Below are 24,717 nucleotides of genomic sequence, written 5' to 3' on the forward strand. Positions count from 1 at the left end.
ATTCAAGAATACATACATACATATATCGTTTTAGTTATTAATATATAGCATTTGATTGTTAGAATAATGACATTTAGGCCTATAATGACAAAAGGTAGTTGTGGATTACTAGTTTGTGATAGTACCTCAGAGGAATGAATGATCACCAAAGACAATACCATACATAATCAATCAAATGGTCATATATGAAACCCCTTCCTCGCACTTAAAAATCTCTACAACCCATCACAGCTCCCAAAACATTCATTATATGATGGCTCTATACAACTTGATAGAGCATTAATCGATCACCAATTTACACCAAAACAGGCAAACCGGCATCGACTGCCTTGGATTCTGAAGAAGCCTCCCTGCTCGCAATGCCTTGCCACAGAAGGGAGAAAAATAAAAAGTAAATAATTGGCTAAATCACTTATCTATCACATCTCACCTCGATCATCTGTCGACCACCAATATCGTGTGTATGTGCCCGGACTCTGTTTAGTTAATGGAGCTGTGCCGTGACCATCAACAAATCTCTTCTTTCGCTATGACTTTCAGGCCAGCCCTCGGTGACTTGTGTTCGCCCAGAATGGCGTCACTGAGTGATCAAAACTTAGTCCTAAGCTTGAGGACCGATGTTATCGAACACTAGCAGATTGATTCGATGGGCCATCGTTTGTAGCCTCAAGAAGCTCTCAAGCTGTTGTCGGAAAGGGTCCATGACAGCAAGTGTCCGCTTGAGTCACCGCTCAACAGCTGCTTCATATCACTTGTAAGATGAAGTGCCGTGACAGGATGTTTATGGGACTTGAGTACCTTGTGCAGAACCAAGTTGTACTCGGGCAACCTCCCACCTAAATTCAGCAGTCCCGATCCATTTGTTGGTGACTTGCTCCTGTTGGCCTCGTCTGTGGAACAATGCACCATGTTCCAGACCTTGACTGCTCCACTCTGGTGACCCGTCATGTACCAGTTTGTGTCCTGCCAATCGGAGTATGCCGCACTTGTTATTGTCAAAATGAGATCCGAAGGGAGTTGTGAGGTATTCATCATCGTGAGGCAGTCCCCATTGACACTCCAAACTGCGAGAAGAATTCCTGCAGCAGTCAAAACTGTTCCTGTAAGTTCATTCACATGGACAGCCGAGACTGGTGCCGGGAACAGAGGAAGCTGCTTCACAAAGACCAAGTTTGTTAGATCCCACAGATTCACACTACAGTCGTCAGAGCCTGTCACAATGAGTGAGTAAGGCTGGCTGACATGGAGGCATGTTATCTTGCCAGTATGGGCACAGAGGGCCCTCCCCAAACTCAGGCGGTTATCTTTATCGGACTTCCAAACTGCAACAACACCATCATCAGCACCAGTCACCAGAATCTGACCATCATGACTGATCCCGACACATTGAATCTGGTTTCCACCATGAAGGTTTTCGTGAGTGGAAAGAAGTTTGTCTTGGTCATAGCTCATAATTCTCAAGCTTCTATCTGGAAACCCCCAAGATATGTACTTGTTATATGTCACCGGTTTGAGTAGGCTATTTGCTCTAGCTAGAAGAATCTTTTCGTTCAATGTCACAATCTGAGAGATGAAAGATGAAGACCGCCGGACTTGATGGGGGACGAGACTGGCACTGTAACGAAGAGGGTGAAGGGGAACTTTCCTGTCAGTTCGGCGCTTAACATGCGGCTTCAGGAATAACTGCTTAGGTGTCTGACCAAAATGATTTATCTGAGCCAGGATTGAGGCTTTCATGGTAGGGTCTTCGACTGAATCTATGTCCACATTTCCTTCATATGTGTAGTGATAGAAAACGTTCGTAGCATCTTCAGCTGCCTGTAAAAGTCAGGATGAAGAAAATAAGGATTGGTTGGATGAATGCTTACATGGTCATTTTCACATTGCAAATCAGAGTAAGGCAAAACTCTTCTACAATTTTGGTTTTAAGCAACATGAAATGTTTCTGGAAATGATGCATCTACAGCTCAAGGAAGGCGACATTCATGGCTACTAGATCATTTGTTTCAACTATTTTTATACTACACCAATATCAGAAATATAAAATTGCAAGTCACCAGCGTAGTCAAAAGAAATCTCTATGAGATTGTGAAGACTCGTTCATATTCCAGAACACTCCAACCATCCACACATACTAGAAAGTCTTGACAGTAAATTCTTCTTACAAGAGCTTTGATCAATAACACTGGAAGCATTTATGGGTCGAATTGTCTAAATTAGGATGAATATTGATGCAGTTGAAAGAAAGTTCAATGGATATTAGCCAAACTGAAGAGATAAGCCATGGTGTGGAAATAATGAACAAATAGAGGTTGCATAAATGATTGGGAATGTGTAGAACTATAAGGGCTTGCATAATTGAACCTCACTAGCCTTCCTAGCACTAACAACATTTGCCTTGACAGCCTTCAGTTGCAATGGGCGACAGGTCAATCCTTGTTTACAATTTCAGAATTAATTTCCGCAACTAGGTCAAAAATGTTCTTATGTATTTGGGAGAAAAAGTCTTTTCAAATACATATAGTTTTTGCACAAGTAAAGGATAAGTTCGTTTCAACCCATAAAACAAAATCAGGGAAATCTATAAATTGCAAGATCACAGAGTATACCCACCTTCCCTCTCTGCTTATATCCAAAGATGAGGTCTATCCAGTGATGCAGATTCTCTGAAACATAATCTGATTCCAAGGCTTCCCGGTGCTTCCTTATGAACTCTCTAGGACTGCCTTTGGCCCAAGGGGGCAGAACAACATCACCAACCTGAAAAAGAGTCTCATATGAATCTCAATGCAAAGGTGCCAACAAGTAATTTTCTCCAAAGTCAAGGTAACTTTGTGTGCATATTTTCTCACACTGCAAAACCAAAAAACACCAGGACACTGATTTAGTTCAAAATTTACCTTTTCGCCTGACTGTTTTTCACCCAGGTCGAGATTAAAGCGATTCTCCAGAAACTCAGGCATGTAAAAGAACTCAGGGATCAGTTCCTTCACATCCGATGTGTTACTTCTTCCAGCTGCACTTAACCATGTATCTCTCACACTATTAAACAAACGGTCTGCATGGTCAAACTGCCCCCCTTGTAATTTCTGATTTTCAGTGCTAAATGGTGGCAGCCTAACAAGATAGAAAAGTACAATTCCGGCACTAGAATAATGAGAACCATAGTGAAACTTGGGGACATCAGGATCATCCCAAGTCTCATATCTGATAAGACAAAAAAAAAAAAAAAACAGAGAAATAAGAATTTCCAAAAAAGTTATCTGAACCAGAACAACTAGATTTAATGGACAAGTAAAGGGGATTAACCGTTTCCTAAACTCTTCCTTTCCCTCTGCTGTTTGACATCCCATTGGTTTATCAAGTTTACGGAATGTCCGAGGATTTTTCAAATCCAAAGTTTCACTCTCATAATCTGCAAGAACCCATGGAAATACTGGATATTGTGTAAGATCACTATAGCCACGTCCTGCAAGAGTGTTGAGGTGCATGAGGTACTGAAAGTTGCTAATTTCTCCATTTTGCCATCTCTTTGAGAAGGACTTGGCCATGATCTTAAAAAGGCGGCTTCCCTCATTGCTTTCTTGTTTTGATGACCCAGATATTGTTGTGTCCAACCTGTCAATTTGTTCTTCTAGTGCTTATGGAACTATAACTTTGGAGTTTACACAAATATAACAGTGATGTTAACAAAAAAGACAAGCATGGTATATATACTTCAAGATAAAAAACCACCATCATTTGGACTCCAGGTGCATCAAAGTGGCATAGAAGCAAAGAACTAACAGCCAACAACCATATTATTGCAAAAAAAAAAGAAGGGAGAAAGAGAGGGTTATTCAGTTAGCTAGTCAGCCAAAAGGTTTACTTTCTTGAACTAAACCACAAAAATTAGATTAAAGCCACATGCTGCAATTTAGCCCGATAACTTGTTCCATTGAAAAACTTGTACCACGCTGTAGATGTTTCCTTTAAACCATTTTTCTTGTTAACATTGAAAAGACAAATAAAAAGTACTCCATATACTGATGTCTTCTCTCAGTGTGTTCATAAAGTCTCGGCTAGTTTCCCATAGGACATAGACCTTATTAGATTACCAACTGCACATCTTCATAACATGCATAAATTATAATTAGAAGCGGCAAATTTACTAATAACAAGTTTTATCTATAAGCAAAATGCAGGTACTAATTGCATACACAGCTGCATTAGATGGTCAATGCTACCTATGATATGCTTCATAAACCATATAAAAAAATTCTATACGGGCATTCATGCAAAAGATGATAAACCAGAAAAGTCTCGGTGTGTTCATACACAGCTCCATATACTGATGTCTTCTCTCAGTGTGTTCATAAAGTCTCGGCTAGTTTCCCATAGAACATAGACCTTTTTAGATTACCAACTGCACATCTTCATAACATGCATAAATTATAATTAGAAGTGGCAAATTTACTAATAACAAGTTTTTTCTATAAGCAAAATGCAGGTACTAATTGCATATTTGCATACACAGCTGCATTAGATGGTCAATGCTACCTATGATATGCTTCATAAACCATATAAAAAAATTCTATATGGGCATTCATGCAAAAGATGATAAACCAGAAAACCACTCAATTTCAATTGGATGAGAGATTCATGTTGAGTATATGGGAAGACTGATTAGAAAATGTCTCTAAATAAATGGTGATGCAATACATAGAGAGACTCAAGCATGATTAAAAAGAGTTATGATTGAGAACTACCAGTTGATAAAATTCAAAGATTAGACCGGTACGAGGGTCTGGCTTCTCAAAAACAAAATGATTTCAGGTTTAGTTTGTAAACTGGATTTAGCAAATTTGATTCTCATCATAGCAATCAAAATCACAAACTTACAAACTGGTACTCTTTCTAATATTTTTCATGTTCTACATATTTTTATAAGATTCCTCCTTCATAAAGGCTAGATTTCAACTACAGTTTGGAATTGCCAAAGCCTTTAATGCTTTCTTCGTAAATAAATCATGTGAAGAAATCAATGATAAAGATCCATATGGAAAAAATTTAACAGTGACTTAGAAGCTGAGAGACATCCTTCAAAGCAAGGTTTGCAACATCATCCAGTAAGGTTGGGTACGGACAATATTTACTGATCCATCATCTTGCTGATATATGGACCAGACCAGGGTAAATCATGCAGTACATCCGATGCAAGGTCTGTACCACCAGGTAGTGTGGTACAGGCCGTACACTGGACAGTTTCTTTTTTTGTTTTTCGATCCTTTTTTGGGCTTTTTTCGAGACTCCGCACATGGCAACATATGGACACTCAATATATTGGTATGAACCTGTATGGTACCAGCACAAGCGCAGACCAGGGCACTACTAGACGGCACAAGAAATTGCAAACCTTCAAAACAAAGAAACCTAGGGGCTAGGAGTGCTAGTCTAAGGTGTGATTCTTCTCCTATTTTTACAAAACCAATTCTGCTTGACTTTAGATTTCTTTGACTTTTTTAAAACAAGAAATGGTCCTAGTCTGAAGATTAACAGTTAAATACAGCATCTAGTCCTTGCCCAGAGAATGTAAGATCACTGAAAGAAAGGCTGGGTAAAAGTTGTGTATTTCTACCTGTTTGCATATGATATCATTTGTTTATAATCAGATACCAAAATATGCATTTCATTGCATCCAGCCCTTAGATATCATTATTGGATTTGTGTGGCTTCAAAGTGAAGTGCTTTGATGTCATCATCACAAATCCTAATAAAAATGCCACTAAATAGAGGAACAATGATAATCAACTAGTTATTTTGAAGCTGTCTTGTTTAGGTATTTTAGTGATGGATATAGTACATTGTCAGTAAAAAGAAAAAACAGTTAACACTAATATACAAAAGAAATTACCTAGCTGAAAGTTCATTTACAGTGCATAAGATTGCAAGATTTTCTGAAAAACATATTTGTAATATTCAACCAAGACAAACAATTTCCTCCACTTACAGGCTTAACCTGCTCACTGTGGAGGAAAAGAAAAAACTCACCCTTTTACACTTTTACTAAATAACAAAAAAAATCTGCTGCATCTTGTCAAATGTCAACAAAGGTGTGCCTATGTCTAGAACAACCAATGTTAGAAGTCCACTCAAAGGTTATTCTACAAAGCTGCATTAATGCAGCTTTACCAGTCATATAGAAGCTACTGGAACTATTCTATCCTGGAGAAAATGATAGCAAGAAATGCTGTTACCAATGTGGCAAAAAGGAAAAAAGGACAATAATAATACAAATGAGGTAAGGAAGATAAGAGAGCATACAAATGAGAACAGTACTATAGAGACTCTTTTCTGACAAAAATTAAAAATGTGTATCGTTTACTCTAAATATGAAGATTTCAAGAATGCAAGAACTTTGAAACAAATGATGCGGGCTGTAATAGTTATGCCAACAGTTCAACTGATCATATTCGATTAATTTAAATCTGATGTATATATGTAACTTTAGGTGCTTTCTAATAGCATGTTTTAATCTGCCTATAGCACAATATGGAACTACTGTTTTTCAATGATTATAGTACATAAAGGGAGGATGTGGAGTAACAAACTTAACGGTTAAGGGTATATCAATGATAAGAAATATAGACTCAGTATTCTACTTAATGGTGCAGAATGTGCCAAACTCAAAAACCATAAAACCAGGCAAATAGAGCAGAACAGGGAATAGAAAAAAGGTGAAGTAAATGAAATGAAACATACATGCTATTCCGTGGAAGGTTCATTGTGATCAAGTTTTTGAAGACCTCCTCTCTCTCCTTTTTGTGGAAAACCAGAAGATCATTACATCCATCCATGCTAAATAATTCAATAGCGACAGGACGAAGCTGGTAATCACGTTTCAGGAGTTCATAAATGCTATCAAGCTTCCACATGTGCCATGGATGTGGCAGGTTACTACTGCTACAAACCTTCTCCTTTCCCCAAGCACCTCCATTATATGCCCATGCTCTTCCACCAGCCAATGTCTTTACTGCCATGCTCCGTGTTGAAGGGGATTTTAGCTGGAAGTCACTGCTCCCTGAGACATCCTTTTTCACACCCAAAGCTTGATCAATCACAGATAGGTCGTCCTCGTTTACCTTTTCACATATGCAGCCAGAATCATCAATGTAAAAGTTCTCGATAACATACAAGAAGAGGTCCCCTATAAGAAATATACCGTCATGCTTGTCAAGGCCCACAACACGTTCACAATTATACCTGAACCTTATCTTTTCTAAAGGTTCAAGAAAAGGCCTGATAAGATATTCACCATTATCAAGCAGTTCTTTCTCTTGTTTGAGCTCCGGAGCTCTTGTGTCATAACTCTTAAAAGAAGGTGACTGCTTTGGAGTGCCTAGTTCAGATTTTTTTTCCTCTGTCATCTGAACAGAAAAGGAACTTGACTTATTGCCACATTCCGTCGCAGAGTGAACACTTGGTTCATGCATACTGCTATAATGATCATCATTCCACCCAATCTGAGCAGATGGTAAGGTTTCAACTCTAGAACCAACTTCTTTTATTGACTCTTTGTGGCCACTACCATCATAGCTCTTGTCTGGAGCATCATCCGATAATATATTAAAATAAGAATCTGACTCGGATCCAGATGTACCTGCACCATTTTCATGCTTTTGCTTAAACATCTTTGGCTTCTCCAGCTCAACGCCTCTCACCAGGACACTGTGGATTGTATCAATTTTGAGTTTGCAGCGTTCAAGCTTTTTCCGCATCCGATATGGCCCTTCAAGAGCACAGAGCTGCCATTCGAGTTTCAAAGATGCACGCCGAATGGGAAAAATCCCTCTTTCATGAACAAGTTGCTGAAGCTGATTTTGCCACTCACTTTCAGCATGAAGAACCCAACCATACTTGTCTTGGCGAATAGCTCTTAGTTCTGTAGACATTAGATCTTGACCTGATTCAAGAGCAAATCTTCGCTCATATATCTGTTCCCAATGTTTTACATCTAACTTTGCACATTCCCGTGCTTTCCTACTCATTTCCCTCTTACGACGAACTTCCATGCCTTTAATTCTGACCCCAGGAAACTTAGCTGACCCAGATACATATTGCGCCCACATGATAGATGAACATTGTTCCAAGACTTTATTAATGGCTTGCTCAGAGCCCTCGAACCAGTCAAAAAATGCAGAGAGATTCCCCGTCAATAACTTATCAAAACCACCACGCAACACATTCAAAGCAGGTCCTTGATTTGGCTTTGTCACAAGAAAGTCTTCGAGTGCTGGTCGACGATGCAACAGCAGGTACTTGATGAGGTCCACTGCTTGATTTTGAGCCATTGATCTATTGTCACGTAGAAGAGCAATTAAATTTATGCAAAGACAACAAATCAGATCAGTATCGAGATTACTTGGGCAAAGTACCAGCCGCTTGTTAGCAATTAACAGCTGCAAAATTGTGCATATATTGACAGTTGACTCATCTTGCATTTCGTTCAAAGATAAGTTGGTACTCCTTTCAGATTGAAAACCCATAGTAAAAAGCAGATCATCCTCACAAATGGACTTTAAGAACAAAGGTAAAAAGCAGTACATTATGATGCGGTTTGTGTTTTTCAGAATGGCATGAATATATGCCTCAAGTTGCTTGCTTCCTCTGGCAATGGACAATAATCCTTTTCCAGGTGCTGCCTCTTCCACATGACCATCTTTATTAGCAAGTTGTAACATTGACAACAGAAACTCCAACGTTCTAAAGACTCCAATTGGCTCAGAAAAAGATCCCATATATACACGATCTACAATCATCCAACAAAGAGAATCTAAGTTTACAGTCCACCGATTTTTATCAAGTTTTTTCTCATCTTCATCATCACGCAAGAGGCGCCTTTCCAGGAAGTTCATCAATCTACCTAAACACAATCCCTGAAAAACTAAAGCAGACTCAACATCCACATCAAGTGGAACAGATTCTAAAATATTCTCTACAAACTGGGTTGCTTTCAATTGTTCTGAGACAATATCAGCAAGAACTTCAGCAGTGAAGTCTAAAACAGCAGCAGCTCCTGCAGAACAAGGACCACCTCCATAACCTGAATCATCAATTTCAAGTAACAGCTTTGGATTTATTGGAAGAAACATGCTTGCAGCAGATGATTCATGCGAATTTGTCTTTAAATCAGGAGATGAATCAGACTCATTCAAAGAAAAAGATCTCATTGATGGAGTAGCAGTTAATTTTGCTTTTGCATCACTGTTACTGCCTGTGCTGCCAATCCATGATGTTAAAGCAAGTACAGGAGATGCACTAGTTTTCATGTTTGAATTCTCAGATTGGGCAGGAGAATAAGGGACAGACATAGAGGCAGAACTAAGTGTATCAGATGGTTGACTGAGAATCTGAGCCCTTATATCAGGATCATTGTAAGTAAAAGACATGTCAGTGAAATTTTGCTCATTAGGACTCCAGAGAGATTGGTCACCTTCTCCACTGAGAGATTTCTTAGGATCTACATTTCTTGCATCATCTCTTTTTACAGTAGCATCAATCAAAGGATAATTAGGTGTCCCTTGTATATCTGTGGAACTAGTACTTTTTTGCTCTTGAGGAAAGCTTCCAGTGCTTATGGAAGTTTTCACAGACTGCTCGTTTTCTGGAGGCAAGCTAGTGAATGTGTTCTCAGAATCCTCATCATCATCAATATCATTCTTCTCCTCAGGTGCAACAGTAGGAAGATTTTTAGCCAACCTTAATGCACAATCAGCCCTGAAAGACAGCAAATTAGTCAATAGACAAGAATAAGGAACTCTTAACAAAGATAATAGTGCAAGGTTGGTAAACAAGTCCTCGCATTTATGATGGAATTCAACCCAGAGACCAATAGAAATGAATCAAAAAAGCTAGAGCATCTTGCAACAAACCTTACACAAGAAAAATATAGATCAACACAGCTCTCAAGAAAATCTGCTCGCCTGCACAAAGCAGAGAATGAAGGACATGTTTTTGCTAAATCAACCATAAACCGCAAAATCGAGGTGGCAGCAATAGGCGCCCCTGCCTCCCCACCCATTAATCGTGCTGCATAAGTCTTGTGCAATAGTGCTTCACCTTGAAGGTCTCCTGCCATATCTGTTGTTGCTTCTACAAGCTCTGCAACTAAGCTACCATTGGTAAGTGACAGATTACCATCTTGATGAGCAATCATTGACTGCATGCTCAATCTATCAAATGTGGCTTTTGCCATAGCAATCACTGTTTCTAACAGGTCGACAAATTTCAACTCGCCATAGTTTCCATCATTAGGCAAAAGGGCAAGAAAGTCAAGCATGCGGACTTCAGGCACCCTGGGATAGACAGCCTTACCAAATATTAAACAGAAGAGAATATAGTATATTTCAGGAGAATCATGGAAGCTTGGAAGAACACGTGACAACCCTTGGTAACCCCCGCTGCTACGGAACATGAGAGCAAACGTAGGAGAAGAAGCAAGACAAACTCCCAAAAGAGTCATGATCCATCTCATACTGGTTGGATGTACAGCTTCATCAAGGAAAAAGGCAATCAATTTGGATGAGACAATCTTATGCCACTGTTCAAGCAACTCTTCAGCATTAATAGTTACTTGTAAATCAATAAGCATCTCCAGTAACATGTTCCTTACTATAACATGCTTTCCCATTGTCTCTCGAATAATCTGATTCCCTTGAGTCAGGTGGGGCGGATCAAATGTCATAATAACAAATTTGACAACTAGTTCTAGCTCAGAAGGTAAAAAGCCATCCTCCAGAATGACACCAAGCAGTACCACCAACTTCTCTAAAACAAGAACTTCCATATCACCACGTTGCAGAGTTACTAATAAATGCTGAACCAGGTTCATGTGACGTAAGATTGTCAGGTTGTGATTTCTATACCAGTGCGTGGATACCATGCGTTCAAGAAATCCAATAAGTGCAATTTGAATCGAAACAGAAGCTGTAACCCACAATGTCCAGTCTAGGAGGACATGCTCGACCATGTCAGCATTTGACAGAACGATACAGTTTGAGTTTACATCTGACAAATCAGTGTTTTCAAGATCTGAAAGATGACTAAAGGAATCCTTTTGTGCAGAGAAATCATCCAGATCTCCATGAGATCCAACTGAATTAATTTCATCAGAAAATTTTGGAAAAGAAAGATCCTCTACACTGGCTTCTGGTGAGGTTCTAGCAGGAAGACTCATAGCCCCGCTTGCTTGATACTTTTGTGGTTCAGAAAAGGAGGCCTCACATGCCACAATACGAAAGAATATGTCAAGTGAATGCATATCAAATATTGACATCTTACGGTGCAGAAAAAGTGCGAGAAGATGATATCCTCTCAACATTTGCATGTCCCTAACATTCTGTGGACTTTGATGAAGTGAACATGCAAGCAACTCCAGTGCCATGTGTAGCATGTCCCTGGTTTCAGCAGCCTCGACAAGAGCAAGCACAACAGGGATTCCACCAACAGCACGTATCCTATCACTGATCATCAATTGGTTGCAGATGTACACGTCTCCAGAAAGGCGACCATAGCGTGGTATACCTGCAAATCAAATAACAGCATTTACTTCACGTATTACACGGAATTCCCATTATGAGTTCAAGTATCATTTGTAATCTACATACCACCAATAGGAGAGGCAGCAGCTGATGTTGGATCAACAAGATTGAGCAAGGACAACGTCCCAGAAGCTCGAAATGATTCTGAGGATGTTCCATCAAAAGCGAAGATGAGTTTTTTGCCAGAAAGCTGTAAAGAAAGGTTTGTCAATCTTTCCAAATCCCAAACAATCCCACTGCGATCTGACTTGGTTGTTCCCTGTTTGATAGAACTATCAGGTCGTTGTGAATTGGAAGCCATAGGCAACTCAGCTTCCAAAGAATCTAGTATTGCCATGCTGCCCCCACCACAAGCCTGGTTTGGGACAAACCTTAGAAGATCTGCATCCTGAAATAGTCCCCTGTATCCTCGGCCAAGAATATACATGAAGAAAACACTACCAGAGGTGAGCACCTCCTCAAAAAGATAACAGCATCTAAGCCTCCATGATAAATCACTAATTTTTGCATGAGAAACTGGTGTACCAAGAGTAACTTGCAATAATTTACCAACAGGAGATAGTGAGTAGCCAAGCTTTCCTGTGTGAATCAGCTTTCCATTAACATAAAGGTATGCTACACTGGCTTGGAATAATCCTGCTAACGCATTAGGTTTGCTATGAACAACTGCAAGGTGATGCCACCTTCCTTCTTCCATTTCTATGCCAGGAAATGATAGTGAGCACGAATTACTTGTTGCTAGAGTTAAGACACCATTCTCTTGGAGGTAGAGTTCTGCATATAATGTGTTTCCATCATTCATTGCACCAACAGAAAAGATATGCAATACCTGACCACCAGAAGCATTGCTTTTGCTAGATCCAATTCTGGATGCCTGCTCAGATTCTTTAACTTGACTTTTCAATAAATTATGATACTGAAACCAACAAACGAAAGAATAACCAGCAGCTGGAGGCCATGTTCTTTCTCCTAAAGACACCTGAATGGATGCATGACCCACTTTGCTCATGTCCATCTCAACAAATGGTGCTAAGGAAACACCCTCTGATCTGATGTCTTCCATCTGTACTATTTTTTCCATCATATCAACAAGAAGTTGCCCTGAATTCTTCAACTTTAACAGCAGAACATATCTTACAAGAACTCGAAGCTCAGAAGAAGACAGCCTATTACCAAAAAGATTACATGTTACTCCAAGCAAACAAGTAAATATCTAGTGGTCAGATGGCAACTAAGTCTCAATTCAGTATTGAACAAACCTGAATGCTCCTAGAACTTCCACAATTCGGAAAGCATGTATAAGTAGCAGGGATGAGCCCTCAAGTAATGGCCTAATTGTCTCCAGCAGAAATGCAATGCATCCTAAATTATTAGCCGACCAGAGTAACATTAATTGCTATATCATGCATAAGACAAAACTAAAAGAAAATGTAATTTTTTTGCCTTACCAACAGAAGTTAAATTTTCCTGATTAAATGGACCAGCATGAGCAAGCTTTTCAATGAACTTCAGGATATCCAATTGCATTTTTGGAGTAAAGAGTAACAGGGAACGTATGAGCACACCCACTGCACTAGCATTGTATATCCGCTCATTGTCAAGCCTAGATATACCAAGAGAGATGGCCAACAAAGAATTTGGCTCATCCTCTGAGGTATCAGAGGAAGAACTCTCCCCCTGAATATTAGCAGATGGTGGAAGAACATTCTCAAGTGCAAGCTCAAACAACAACTGGACAACTTGCTTCTCGCATTCCACACAAAGCAAACCGGACTCACAGAGAAGATCATAAAATGTCTGAGATGACATAGTTGCTTGGAGTCTCAATCTATTAACAGGATTATTGAATACCCCAGCAGTGATGGCTCGCATTAGAAAATTAAAAACATTTATAGAAGATTGAACATCTGGAAGCTCACTGCCCTGAAAACCATGTAATGTGGTTAACAGTAGGGAAAAGCCAGTGGCGTCTCCGAAAACTCTTTGTGCTGAATTGTTTGCCCCAAAGATACGCCATAATGAACTTAATATTTCACATTTTGCATCAGTTTGAAGTTTGTATTGAGATCCAGAGACACTTGTAACCATCCCACTCTTGAGAATCTCAATTAGCATACCTAATTCTTCTGGATGAGCCTGGTAGGAAAAAGAAGATACTATCTATGAGATAAGAACAAAGTACTTTTTGTGGTTGAAAAAATAGTCTTTTGTAGAAAATATTGAAGCACAAACAAGTTCCAGGTGAAGATATTCATATATATATTAATTGAATCTTTAAGTACTGCATACCTGAAGAGCATCTTCAATAATCAAACAAGATAGGAGCCGAAGAACACCAGAACGATGGCGATCAGATATCAATAATGGAAGAATGACACTGACCCCATTGGATGATCGGAATGATTGTTGGTTAGCTTCAGCTCTCCTTAACAAAGAAAAAAGACAATCCCATGCTATAGCTGTGGTACTGTCATCTTCAAATACAGGATATTTTCCTAAACCAGAAACCATTAATTTGGGTGAAGAAAGAATGCCATCTTTGTTGTCGATGTGTTTTCTGAAGCTGCCAGGATTAGACTTTTCTAAACCACTAGAAATCCTGTTTTGCTGCTCTACACCAGAAAAATACTTGTGCTGTTTCAGATCATCTAGTAGAACCTCCAAAACACCAACCTCCCTAAGGACTTTCTTATACTTCTGATCAAAGGACAGGAGCTTAACAAAGAAAGCAAGTATAGTATGCTTCAGGCTAGCAGTAATAGGCTGCTGCAATAAGCAACAAAGTGAAAGCAGTTCTTGTTCAGGAATACAGTTTGCAACAGTCACAGCATATTCTAAAATTTTTAGAACAATCTCCTGTAATGATGCAGGAAAGCCAGCCATATTAAGGATAAACAGGGGCAAGGTCCGCAGTTGTTGACACAACTGGTAATTGTCAAGATGGGATGAAAATATCTTAAACATCCTATTCAACACCTCCGCCTGAAGTTCCACATTTTTTGCCTTCAAAAAAATATCTTGAAGCATCTGTATGGCTTCAAGATCTTTAACCTTAGTATTACTTTTCTCATCATCACCGAGTCTATCAAAAGAATGTGTACGACTTCGATGGCTTGTACCCTTACTGTGTATAGATTTTGAACCTTTTCCAACAGTGTGTTCTGTAGGACCTGTTTGTGCTAAATTAACAAGAGCATCAAGTAGCCTTATTAATGCTGGAGAAAGATGGGATGATGAGGCATCACTTTGACTTTCCAACTGTATCGAACTATTAGCTGCATCCTGACCATCCAGTTGGGAAGACTCTTTATGTGGCAACTTTGAACTGACTGACTGAACAACCTGATCCTTTTGCAAGCTGGATAGTGTTAAGGCAAACTGAACAAGAAAGTGATAGCCATGTGCATTGTGTATATCTTCCCTTAGATTAGTGGTGCCAGCCTCTACAGATAAAGCACAAAAAGTATAGCACTAAAACAAATTACCTAACTCACAAGTTATGAAAGGTAACCAATTGCTTTTATATCTGAATAGCAGCTCAGATAATAGTTTTGATGGATATGAGAAAAACATCTAGGACATGAAACAAGTACTGTGAATTGAAGTTACCAGGTCTATATGATAATTCGACGCATTCAATCAGCAAATCAACTATTCCCATGGTGTACGCAGCATCACCCTTCTGAGGATTGAAATCTTTGACAGCCATCAAAAGGACTCTTATCTAAACACAAGACCACATAAAGCCCCTGATAAGACAAGACATCAAATACAACACATCTTTGCTAAAGAGAAGGAATAATCTACAAGAAGATTAAAAAAATAAAATATTACAAAAAGAAATTTATAAACTGCATAGTGTTCCTCCAAAATCAACAAAACCATAAGCAGTCAAATATAGCACAGATGCCTCTTGTTGGCAATTGGCATAATCGTATAACAAATAATGTCGAATTTATCCCACTCTTCACTTTCATGAAGCAATCTATTTGTGACTACAACCTACCATATATCATTTTCCAGTATTTGTCAAAATTTTCCTTTAATTTCACTCCTTCCAGTCAAGTATTACATGGCATATGCACTAGATGCTTACAACAAGATTCAATCCATCAGGATGACTCCTCAAAGACTTAGTCTTGGTGAATTAACTTAACATGCAGTTTAAAAGATCAGCAACATATGTATAGAAATTTCCATGAAAACAAACTTATCAAATGTCACATGATATGACATTGCAGAATTTAACAGAGCATTCAAACTACCAGTATATGCTCCCCATGACAAAAAAAATAAACACATTAAATGTTGCATCATATAATATTGTAGAAGTGAATAGAGCATCCAAATTACCAATAAATGCTCCTGCTGACACAGAAATATACACACATTCTGACACCTCTTTCAACCCACTGTTCTCATTCATCAAGCTCTTTTTCGCTAATAATCCAACTAAAGCTTTAAACTTTCTTTCATTGTTTATATCTATTCTCTTATTATGAGAGTCTGTCAAATGGTCTGACTGTCTGAGACAAAGCCCAACAGGTCCTAGCACACTAATCATCTCCAAAAGCCTCCATTCCCCTCCCCCAAGAAACAACACTTTATAGTATTTACCAAAAGAAATAAAACTACAGTTGATGAATGTCTATAATTATGTGTCTAACACTTACATATGATAATTGAATGTGCCTATTAACATATTGGTTATGTTTCAAGTTTTCATAGACATATATAAAGGTTTTTTTAGGTTAATAAAGAATAGACCAAAATCTCTTCATCATGTCAAGTCAAAAACCTTTGATACTACTAAATAGCAGAAATGATTTTTCATTGATGTAATGTATCTAATGTGCCTATATATTAAAGTTTCAGTAAAACAGAAACTCAACACAAGTGGAATGCAAATTAAGTGCAACACACAATGTGGCCTAGCAGACTGCCAACTTATTTCATTAAGAAGTTGAAATAAGTAAAGAGGGAAAAAGGAAAAGAAGAGAAAAAGTAAATTACTTCCCACTCTGTAATGAAAGGAATGAAAATAAAAGCTGTCACAAACCCATCAGAAGAGAACAACTTCTTCTCAGAAAGATTAACCCTCAAAACAGCAAACTACCTAACTTCTGTCTTGAGAATGTGGAATCAAATGTCTTGCTTTGAATTTATACAACAAAACAACGGAACTAAATGATTATACACAAATCAAAGGTGCATTTTCATTTGAGTTTTAATATATGTCATTTGCACTTACAATTGCTTTTAAATGAGACTAACATCCACTACATGATAATATGGCATAAAATATGTTAATTCAGTCCATTAGGTGAATAGGGTAAGCAACATACCAAGTGATGCTTATGTATATATTTTGCTGTGCTTCCATTGTCATTGACAAGAAGAAGACCAAGTATCTGTACCAATCGAGAGTAATAATCACAATTATGCATATAAATATGTATATGGGGATTGCATACCATAATTGAATCTGTAGAAGGCTATATCATGCATCCACAAGGAACAAAACCTGCATGGCATGTCGATGAAGTTGAATGGTATGCAAAGGAACAAGGCCATCTCCAAATTGAGCAAATACATGTGAAGAACCATTTGCAACCATATGAAAGAGAAGCTGAAGTGAATCATCTTCAATCAAACTTGGTGCTGCTGAAGGATGGCTTGCTAATGCCTTCATAATATGCACTATACTTCCTTCTATCTGAATGGAGACCAAAAATAACAAACCCATTAGACCACCATATAATCACAACTGAAAGTAGGAAAAATTGTGCAAGGATGTTCTCCAATTAGACACCAGACTAGCTGGAGTTTCTAAAGAGACAATTATGACTATAGTCATGCAATTGTCCATGGTCAATTTGACCTGAGTCTCCACACTGACATTTGGTTCATGATTAGCACCTTATCTGGCCAGTGGCAGTTTCCTTGGGACCATGAATACTGGAAGTCATTTCCATTTCAAGCCTAAGCCAGTTTTAGCCATCATGAGCAAGTTGTTCAAATTTTCTCTCTGGCATCCCATTCAAACCTCAATAATTCCTTTTACCTTTGATACCACAAAGCTCCATTTTTGTGTTATCTAGTGTATCCTCTATTGTCATCACAAGCAAGGTGTCCTTGCAGGCTTGCCCAGAAACTAAATTTTAACGATCAAAATTAGAGGGAAGAAGGAAGTGCACGATAGAGAGAAAAATAAATTTCAATAATGTAGAGAATATAAAATATAGTAACAAAGCATCTTATCTCATAACTAATATTAAAGCTAGATTTACAACTCCAAGGCATGGCTAGAAACTCACAGAAAGAGAAAAAAAAAGGGGACTCACAGTAATTACATAAGTCAAGAGCAGAATTCCTATATTCACAGGTGAGTTTACCTCAAGCCGTCGCACTCGAAGAGCATCTTTATCATCCATAGCTTTTTTACTTTTAGTTGATTCTTCTAAGGTTTCAAGTTGTCCTTTCTTGGCCTTGTCAGGAGTTAAAAGTGCACTGAGAATATGAATAAGACAGCATAGAATGCCAGAATCCAACAGTGGTTGCTTATCCGTTGCCTGTGTATAAATAAAAATCACAATTCAAGCGGATACACAATCTTCATGTCATAATGCATTCAAAGGTGTGACCGTTGGTTGTATGCTCAGTTAGCTCTACCAATATCAAGCTAGCTTCAGATACAACAGCATTAAATCAACTATGTCATAGAAGATTAAGTCTGTTTGTGCAAGTTAATTTGTGTCCTTTTCCCTTCTTTGGTGGATTTGGAGTTATATTATTTGTTCAAAACCAAGATGCAGTTTTGTCATACCATAACTTTACCTTAGAACTTTAACAAGAAAAATTACAATTAAAAGATTTGAAGAAATTCCACACACTAGCATTTGGTTGACATGGTAAGGAGGAGACACATTCACATCCTCAAGAGCAATTAGGAAAAAGAAATAACTTAAACAGGTTTCCAACTAGACAATCACACTGAATTAATTCTTGGAATTTTATTGTAAAATATAAGAAAGTAAACTTTAGAAATATTTGTTCTATAAAAGAGAAAATGTTGAGGTGGCATTATAACATTGACAAAGATATGTAATAATCTAGATCAGGTGGTATTCATGTAACTGTATTCAGACATGCAAGGTGTAAAGTACTACTAACATGCTGACATGTACTGTTTTTCACCGGTATTTAGAGAGGATTAGCACATTAGACCAGATAGCATATACAAAATCAAACATTTAACCTCACATAACTGCAGTCACATACCATCCAACATGTCACCTTTATATTACTCTTATACGGTGCTGTGACAGAAATCATAATGATACATGTACCCCAAAAAATTTCTACAAGTTTATAAAAGAACATCCTTCAAGCAAATATAACAAGGAAATATAACAAGGAATAAATTATAATTCTGTTCATGACTAGACAGAGCCACTAGATCCAGTATTTGTATTCTCGTGTCTTAATAAAGCACCTTTATTGGTTGACATCAGAAACAGAAATTTGACAAGTAAACAAGTTTCTGTAAGATAAGTTACTATGTGTTAGAGAATTAACAAGATTAAATGCTTTTAAATAAATTAGTCACTAAAGAACATGGACATACATACCCCTGTTACAAGGAACTCTACTGCATATAACAAATTAGAACCACGGCCGATCCCCTCCTGCACAACAAATAATTACTTACAGGTGTATGCAGTTTTTGGAATTAACAAGTATGAAAAAGTGGTAATCAGAAAGTACAACAGCAGACCTTAACTTCAGAAAAGAAACTTATTATGTTTGCAACATTTAAAGATTTTCCCTTGCTATAGATTCTCAACTTCTCACAATCTGTCACAAAGGCTCTTCCAACAACAAAAGAAAATATGTGTACTTCTACAAACCTGTAGTAAGAATTGAAAGAAATGTTTAGTTCATGTAAGCCATTATGCCAGAATACTTTACTTCAACAATAATGGACAAAAATATAACCAAATTCACACTTATAAGATAATGTAAGAGTTTTCTGCTAAAATTTGTTGGATTTGTAGCCAACTTCTAGTTGCAACTTCAAATTGGATGAACTTATAAATAGATTCAAGACAGGTTCCCAAACTGCATGCATTTGCTAATGACATCCTTACAACTCAATTTAAATAGAAGAGAAAGTAGCACATAGCTGCCAGAATAAATCTCAAAATATAAAGTCTATCTTATAATTTGACTTAGAGAGACTTTATGCAATTTCAGAAAATATAAAAAAAAGGTAATCTGAAATGAATGGTTAAAAATAGACTACTGTCACTACTTAATCAAACAGAAACAGGATAAGGAGGAGGAAATCGCTCTCAGAGATATGGCATGATATGATGGAACTAGTGTTTTGGCATGTGTTTTTTGTGGCTTAATGTGCCTCAAGGAACAGGACCAAAACAAAGCAGTCCATTTTCTAAAAGCAGAGCAAAGAATAAACACATATGGATGATAAGGATTGCAATTAAAAAAGAATGATCAAGAGTCATCACTATAAAGATAGGATCGACAAATTATTGGAAGCTGTAGTTGGCAGCAATATCAATGGAAGTTGTTTTAGCTAATTTGAGACTTCCAACAACCAAATGATGAAAATTTTCCAAACACAAAATTTAATTTAACAGAGGCAATCTAAGAACTACTCCACTGGTTTGATATCTCTGTTCTCTTCAAAAGTAATTTTGAACTCAAAAGAGCATGTCTCTTAAGATTTCAACTTCCTACAAAATAAAGTGAACCAGATGTACAATCTACACAAGCTTGCAGACTATTTTATTTACCAAAAAACAAAAATTAGCAAGTCATTATCAAGTTAAACATCAATGCAAACATATGAAGCTAGCAAAAAGCTACCCATTAAACAGCCCTAATAGGAAAGCACTGCACTAAATAAAGAGGATGTAGGAACAAACAACTAATTCAAATGTGCTAAGTTGATTGGGAATTATTCAAGAAGACATGGTAATGCAAATATTAGAGGACTACATGATCAAACATAGAGTAAATGACAAAAAAGACAAAAATAGCTTAGATAAACTTCTATGACATGGTATTCTGCATGTATTTAAACATGCTTCCCATGTGAAATAGCACTTGTGCACCATGAACTAATAACAAAGCACTTATCAAGACTAAATAAAGGCATATCTTCATCTAATGTCACATCTCTAAATCAATAATCCAGACTTTCTGTGTCATAATGATCATGAGACACGGCAAGAATTCTACAAGGTACTACGATGAAGCAAAGAAGATCAAGAAGTTAGGAACAGGTGTAAAAAAAAGATGTTAATTCAGATAATGATGCAAGAGAAAAGATAGAAGGGATACATAATTCTATCTACATAGTACATATTAAGTTTCAAATATCATCAACCAAAAAGAAGATACACTTGAAAGTTCATCAAAAAGGTATCATAGCTAATGTTTCCTTCAGTGGGCTATTCATATTTCTTGTAGAAAAAATAAATTTTGCAACCAATCTGTAAACACACTAGATTCATGATTTACTAAGCCTATCAGAAATTGGTAGTCTAAAAATAAGTTTTAAAAAGGCTAGAAAAATAAATAATAAACATCATAATTATTTGCAGGATAACATAGGGGACACAAAGTGTGAATAATTTAGATTGTATGATGTGAATAAGGTGAGAACTCATACTTGGTAATCAACTGAGCTACATTGGACTGCTGCTTAACCAGTCTACAGAATACATCTACAGCCAAATTTAATGCTGTTTCTTTCTCCTGCATGGGCAAACTTTCAATATAAGCATCCAGACTGTTAGAAAATACAAGATGACAAAGGCCACATTAGTGCAGGGAGCATGAGAAGCCTTATAACAACCTTTTCAGAGCTGGAAGATCGGAATTGTTCCCAGAACTTCTTAAAGTCCAACTCCAATTCATGTTTGCCTCTGCATTTATATAGAACAAGAAATAACAAGAATGAGCAAACTACAGAAGCTGGTTTTGATTACTTTTTATAATAACCAGATGCAACTCAACAAGTAGAACTTCAAAGGTCACCTGAAATAAGTATGTAAATTATTCTCGGTGAAACAAGAAAATGCACAAATTCAGAACAAGGTAAATAAAGGATTCCCTTCAAGATCATTTTAGCATGAGAATCATGCACATATTTTAACCCAAAACAGTAAATGAATGCCATTTGTGAATAAAGGTAAAAGAGCTGTCATGATTTGAGAGTGTAAAATTCAGGCTACAAAGATCCTGCAAAGTGAAAAAAGTAACAATCTACAAATATAGCTATATAGATCAAGATAAGAATTAACAATCTGAATTCATCTCTTCTCATTCTCAATTTAAACTGAAAGTAGCATTGAGCCAAGAAGGAACCTCTACCCGAACATAGAATACAAAATAGCAGTTTCTCAACCTTTCTGCAGATATACAATTCAAGGTCATGCAGTCGGTAACAAGAGAGAGGATATATTTAAATTTCTTTTAATTTAAGCTTTGTGCAGCTTAGAGTTAATTGGTTTTTGTACTCTAAGCTGAAAAGTGTAAACTACAGCACTAAATTCATCAAACTAATCAAGCATCCTAGGATCACTATGAAAAGCATGTTTTGGAATTTGTTAATGATATATAAATTGTCTAATGATCTATAAAAAGGACATGGCAAGTTGCAAAATAATACAAAATTATAATGAATTCTTGAATATATTATTATTTTTTAGTGGATTCCAAATAATATTTTTTCTACCCTTCTATGGTCACTTTGCTTCTTTTCCCCTTTCTTTATATCGTTCTACATAAAACATGTCTCTTGTTTCTTCAGCCCTTAAAGCCACTTTGTTTGACGTTGATCGGAATCAAAGAAATTATTCCTACAGTTACTTCATTGCTATTGGATCCCAATAATCTACAGAGTAATACCATGACAATCAACTTCAACAAAATGAATAAAGGATTTAAAAAGCAGAGAATTCATGTCAAAGCAGGATCTAATTAATAGAATTAGGTGGATGAATTCATTGTTGAAATGGAAAGAAAGATGGATCAACTAATAGTCATGATTGTATATGCAGGAATCAACTCCAATCATCTGTTGAGTTCAACTAAGAAGAGTACAATGACAGCAAAATTCCCAAACAGTGGGTTGATGTATTTTCTCATGATCAGTGTTCTTTAAATGCACACAGAATCATAACCTTTAGACAAAAAGTGAATTTTATCTATTTCCCTGTCTTGCATTACCAATAATCCATCATTACTCTACTGATTTTTTTGCATTACCATAATCATGCACACATCCAAAGGAGGGTTGGTGATCACTGGCCTTTCATATCTTTTTAATCAGCTTTTACTATTTAATATACACTTGCAACAGCATAGAAAAATATCTGTCTTCATCAGCATTACCTTTATCTAGATATAAATTATTGCAACAATCCTACTTATCTTCCTATGCGCCAATAACTTATGCTTTCAGAGGCAAAACTTAAGCTAACACATACATGATGCTCATTTATTTGCCAATATTTGGATGATTATACTAATCCATTTTCTGTTACCTAATGGCAGAAAAAACTCATATCTCATTGTCAAATCTCATCTGTACGAAAGGAATATCCATGTTGCTTATATTTGGAAGTATAGACCAGTCAGTTGACTTTGTAGCTTGCACATGATCATTAAAAAAAAAACATATTGCTTTAATGGAATTATCAGCAGAAAGATTAGTTAAATCCGATGCGTAATTCAGTTGTTCTCTCCGAGATTCGCCGCGTGAAATAGCATTCTGCAGATAGTAAAAATATCATACACAGAAGATCCTAACCCGAGAGACATTCAATGAGAAGCAGCCATCCTTAACATAGATTCTTATCTTTCACACCAGAAACAATCCATCTTTCTACAGGAATGCACCGCCTAATCGCATTACCACGCGCAAAAGATACAAAAACAAGAACTCGATGGTTGAAGCAAAATCAAAAGGTTTCATACCTCGCAGGTGACGCGACGGGAGATCCGTATGCCGACGACGGGGCCGACTCCGATGCGCCAGCTCCACCATATTCGGCGGCGGCGGAGAGCGAGGGAGACGGGCAAGCTACGGACTGTAACTGTGGCTGCGACGCGGAGAGCCCGATCTTCTCCCTGAGATCCTTAAGCAATGACGACCATTTCATCGTTTTCCGCGATGACTGGAACATGGGTGGTCCTCATCCGAAGCACGAACCCCCCGCGTCCCCCGTCCCTCCTCCGTTTCAATTCCTAGATACGATCCCAGCTCGATCCAGACCCTCACTCTCCGTCTCGTCCCGTCCACGGCGGTGACCGACCCAAAAAGTGGGAGAGACAAAGAACGAACGGAACGCGAAGTACGAGGCGTCAGCTGGAGCGAGACGGAGCGCCGGATCTCGCGTGCTGCTTCGTAGAATCGATCGGGATCCGTTCAAGAATGGGATCTTTCGGCGGAAAAAGATTGGTTGAGGGTATCCGGCTCAGGGGAACGAGGGCCTTTGGTCGTAGGGATTTGGGGACACGATGTCCGCTCGAAGGAAGTCGGAGACCGGAGAGCTATTCTCGTTCTCTCTCTCTCTCTCTTTCTCTCTTTCTCTCTCGGTCGAACGATCGATCGTGTCCGTGCGAGAGACTCTGTCTCGGTCGGACGCTTCCCTTCTTTCTTTCTCTCTCATCTCACTCTTAGCGCGACGTAGTCGCCGTCCACCCCGGCGCCACGTAGGCAGGGGAAACGCGCCACGTGGCAAAGCGGAAATCCAGTTCCACAACATTCTTTACGACACGAGTCGCGAAGTACGGTGCGCTCGGTGCCGTGGCGATCGAAACCTAAGTCGTGGCGAAGGCGGTGCCCCGGTTTCCCTCGCTCCCGCTCGAGATCTTGCGATCCCCTCGGTCGTAGCCCACGTCCGACCTCACGATTCGTGCGGGCTGCGACGGACAGGGCGAGGATGAAGCGGATCCGAGGGGGTTGTCGTGGTCGTTCCTGGGGATGGGTGCGGTTACCCGCGGTGAGGACAATTCCTTCGGATGTCCCATACGCACCTGATTCGGGCCGGTCAAACCGACGGATCAGATTAAAATCTGAGGAAACGAGAAATAGATGGAT

At 38.2% G+C, this 24,717-nt stretch overlaps 1 protein-coding gene across 3 annotated transcripts; it reads right to left on the minus strand.

The window, feature by feature from the left end:
• Nucleotides 1–160: 160 nt before the first annotated feature.
• On the minus strand, nt 161–24,267 carry LOC135680690 (protein SPIRRIG-like). Of its 3 annotated transcripts, XM_065194800.1 has the most exons (19): nt 23,592–24,263; nt 21,466–21,535; nt 21,280–21,365; nt 19,357–19,489; nt 19,211–19,267; nt 17,975–18,151; nt 17,104–17,295; nt 16,925–16,990; nt 15,189–15,303; nt 13,869–15,022; nt 13,028–13,715; nt 12,839–12,941; nt 11,646–12,745; nt 9,912–11,562; nt 6,742–9,756; nt 3,310–3,618; nt 2,901–3,207; nt 2,614–2,760; nt 161–1,818 (listed from the first exon to the last, which is right to left on the minus strand). In XM_065194800.1, exons 1-19 carry the CDS (start codon nt 23,798–23,800, stop codon nt 667–669), a joined length of 10,731 nt encoding a protein of 3,576 aa, XP_065050872.1. In that variant the 5' UTR covers nt 23,801–24,263; the 3' UTR covers nt 161–666. The 3 variants fall into 3 exon arrangements, with proteins under 3 accessions (XP_065050872.1, XP_065050873.1, XP_065050874.1); XM_065194802.1 differs by lacking the exons at nt 161–1,818; nt 2,614–2,760; nt 2,901–3,207 and having other exon boundaries at nt 3,516–3,655; nt 23,592–24,267; XM_065194801.1 differs by lacking the exons at nt 17,975–18,151; nt 19,211–19,267; nt 19,357–19,489; ... (1 more) ...; nt 21,466–21,535; nt 23,592–24,263 and having other exon boundaries at nt 15,189–15,328; nt 17,104–17,167.
• Nucleotides 24,268–24,717: the final 450 nt, after the last annotated feature.

This window comes from Musa acuminata, chromosome BXJ1-8 (genome assembly GCF_036884655.1).
Source record: "Musa acuminata AAA Group cultivar baxijiao chromosome BXJ1-8, Cavendish_Baxijiao_AAA, whole genome shotgun sequence".
NCBI classification, from domain to species: domain Eukaryota; kingdom Viridiplantae; phylum Streptophyta; class Magnoliopsida; order Zingiberales; family Musaceae; genus Musa; species Musa acuminata.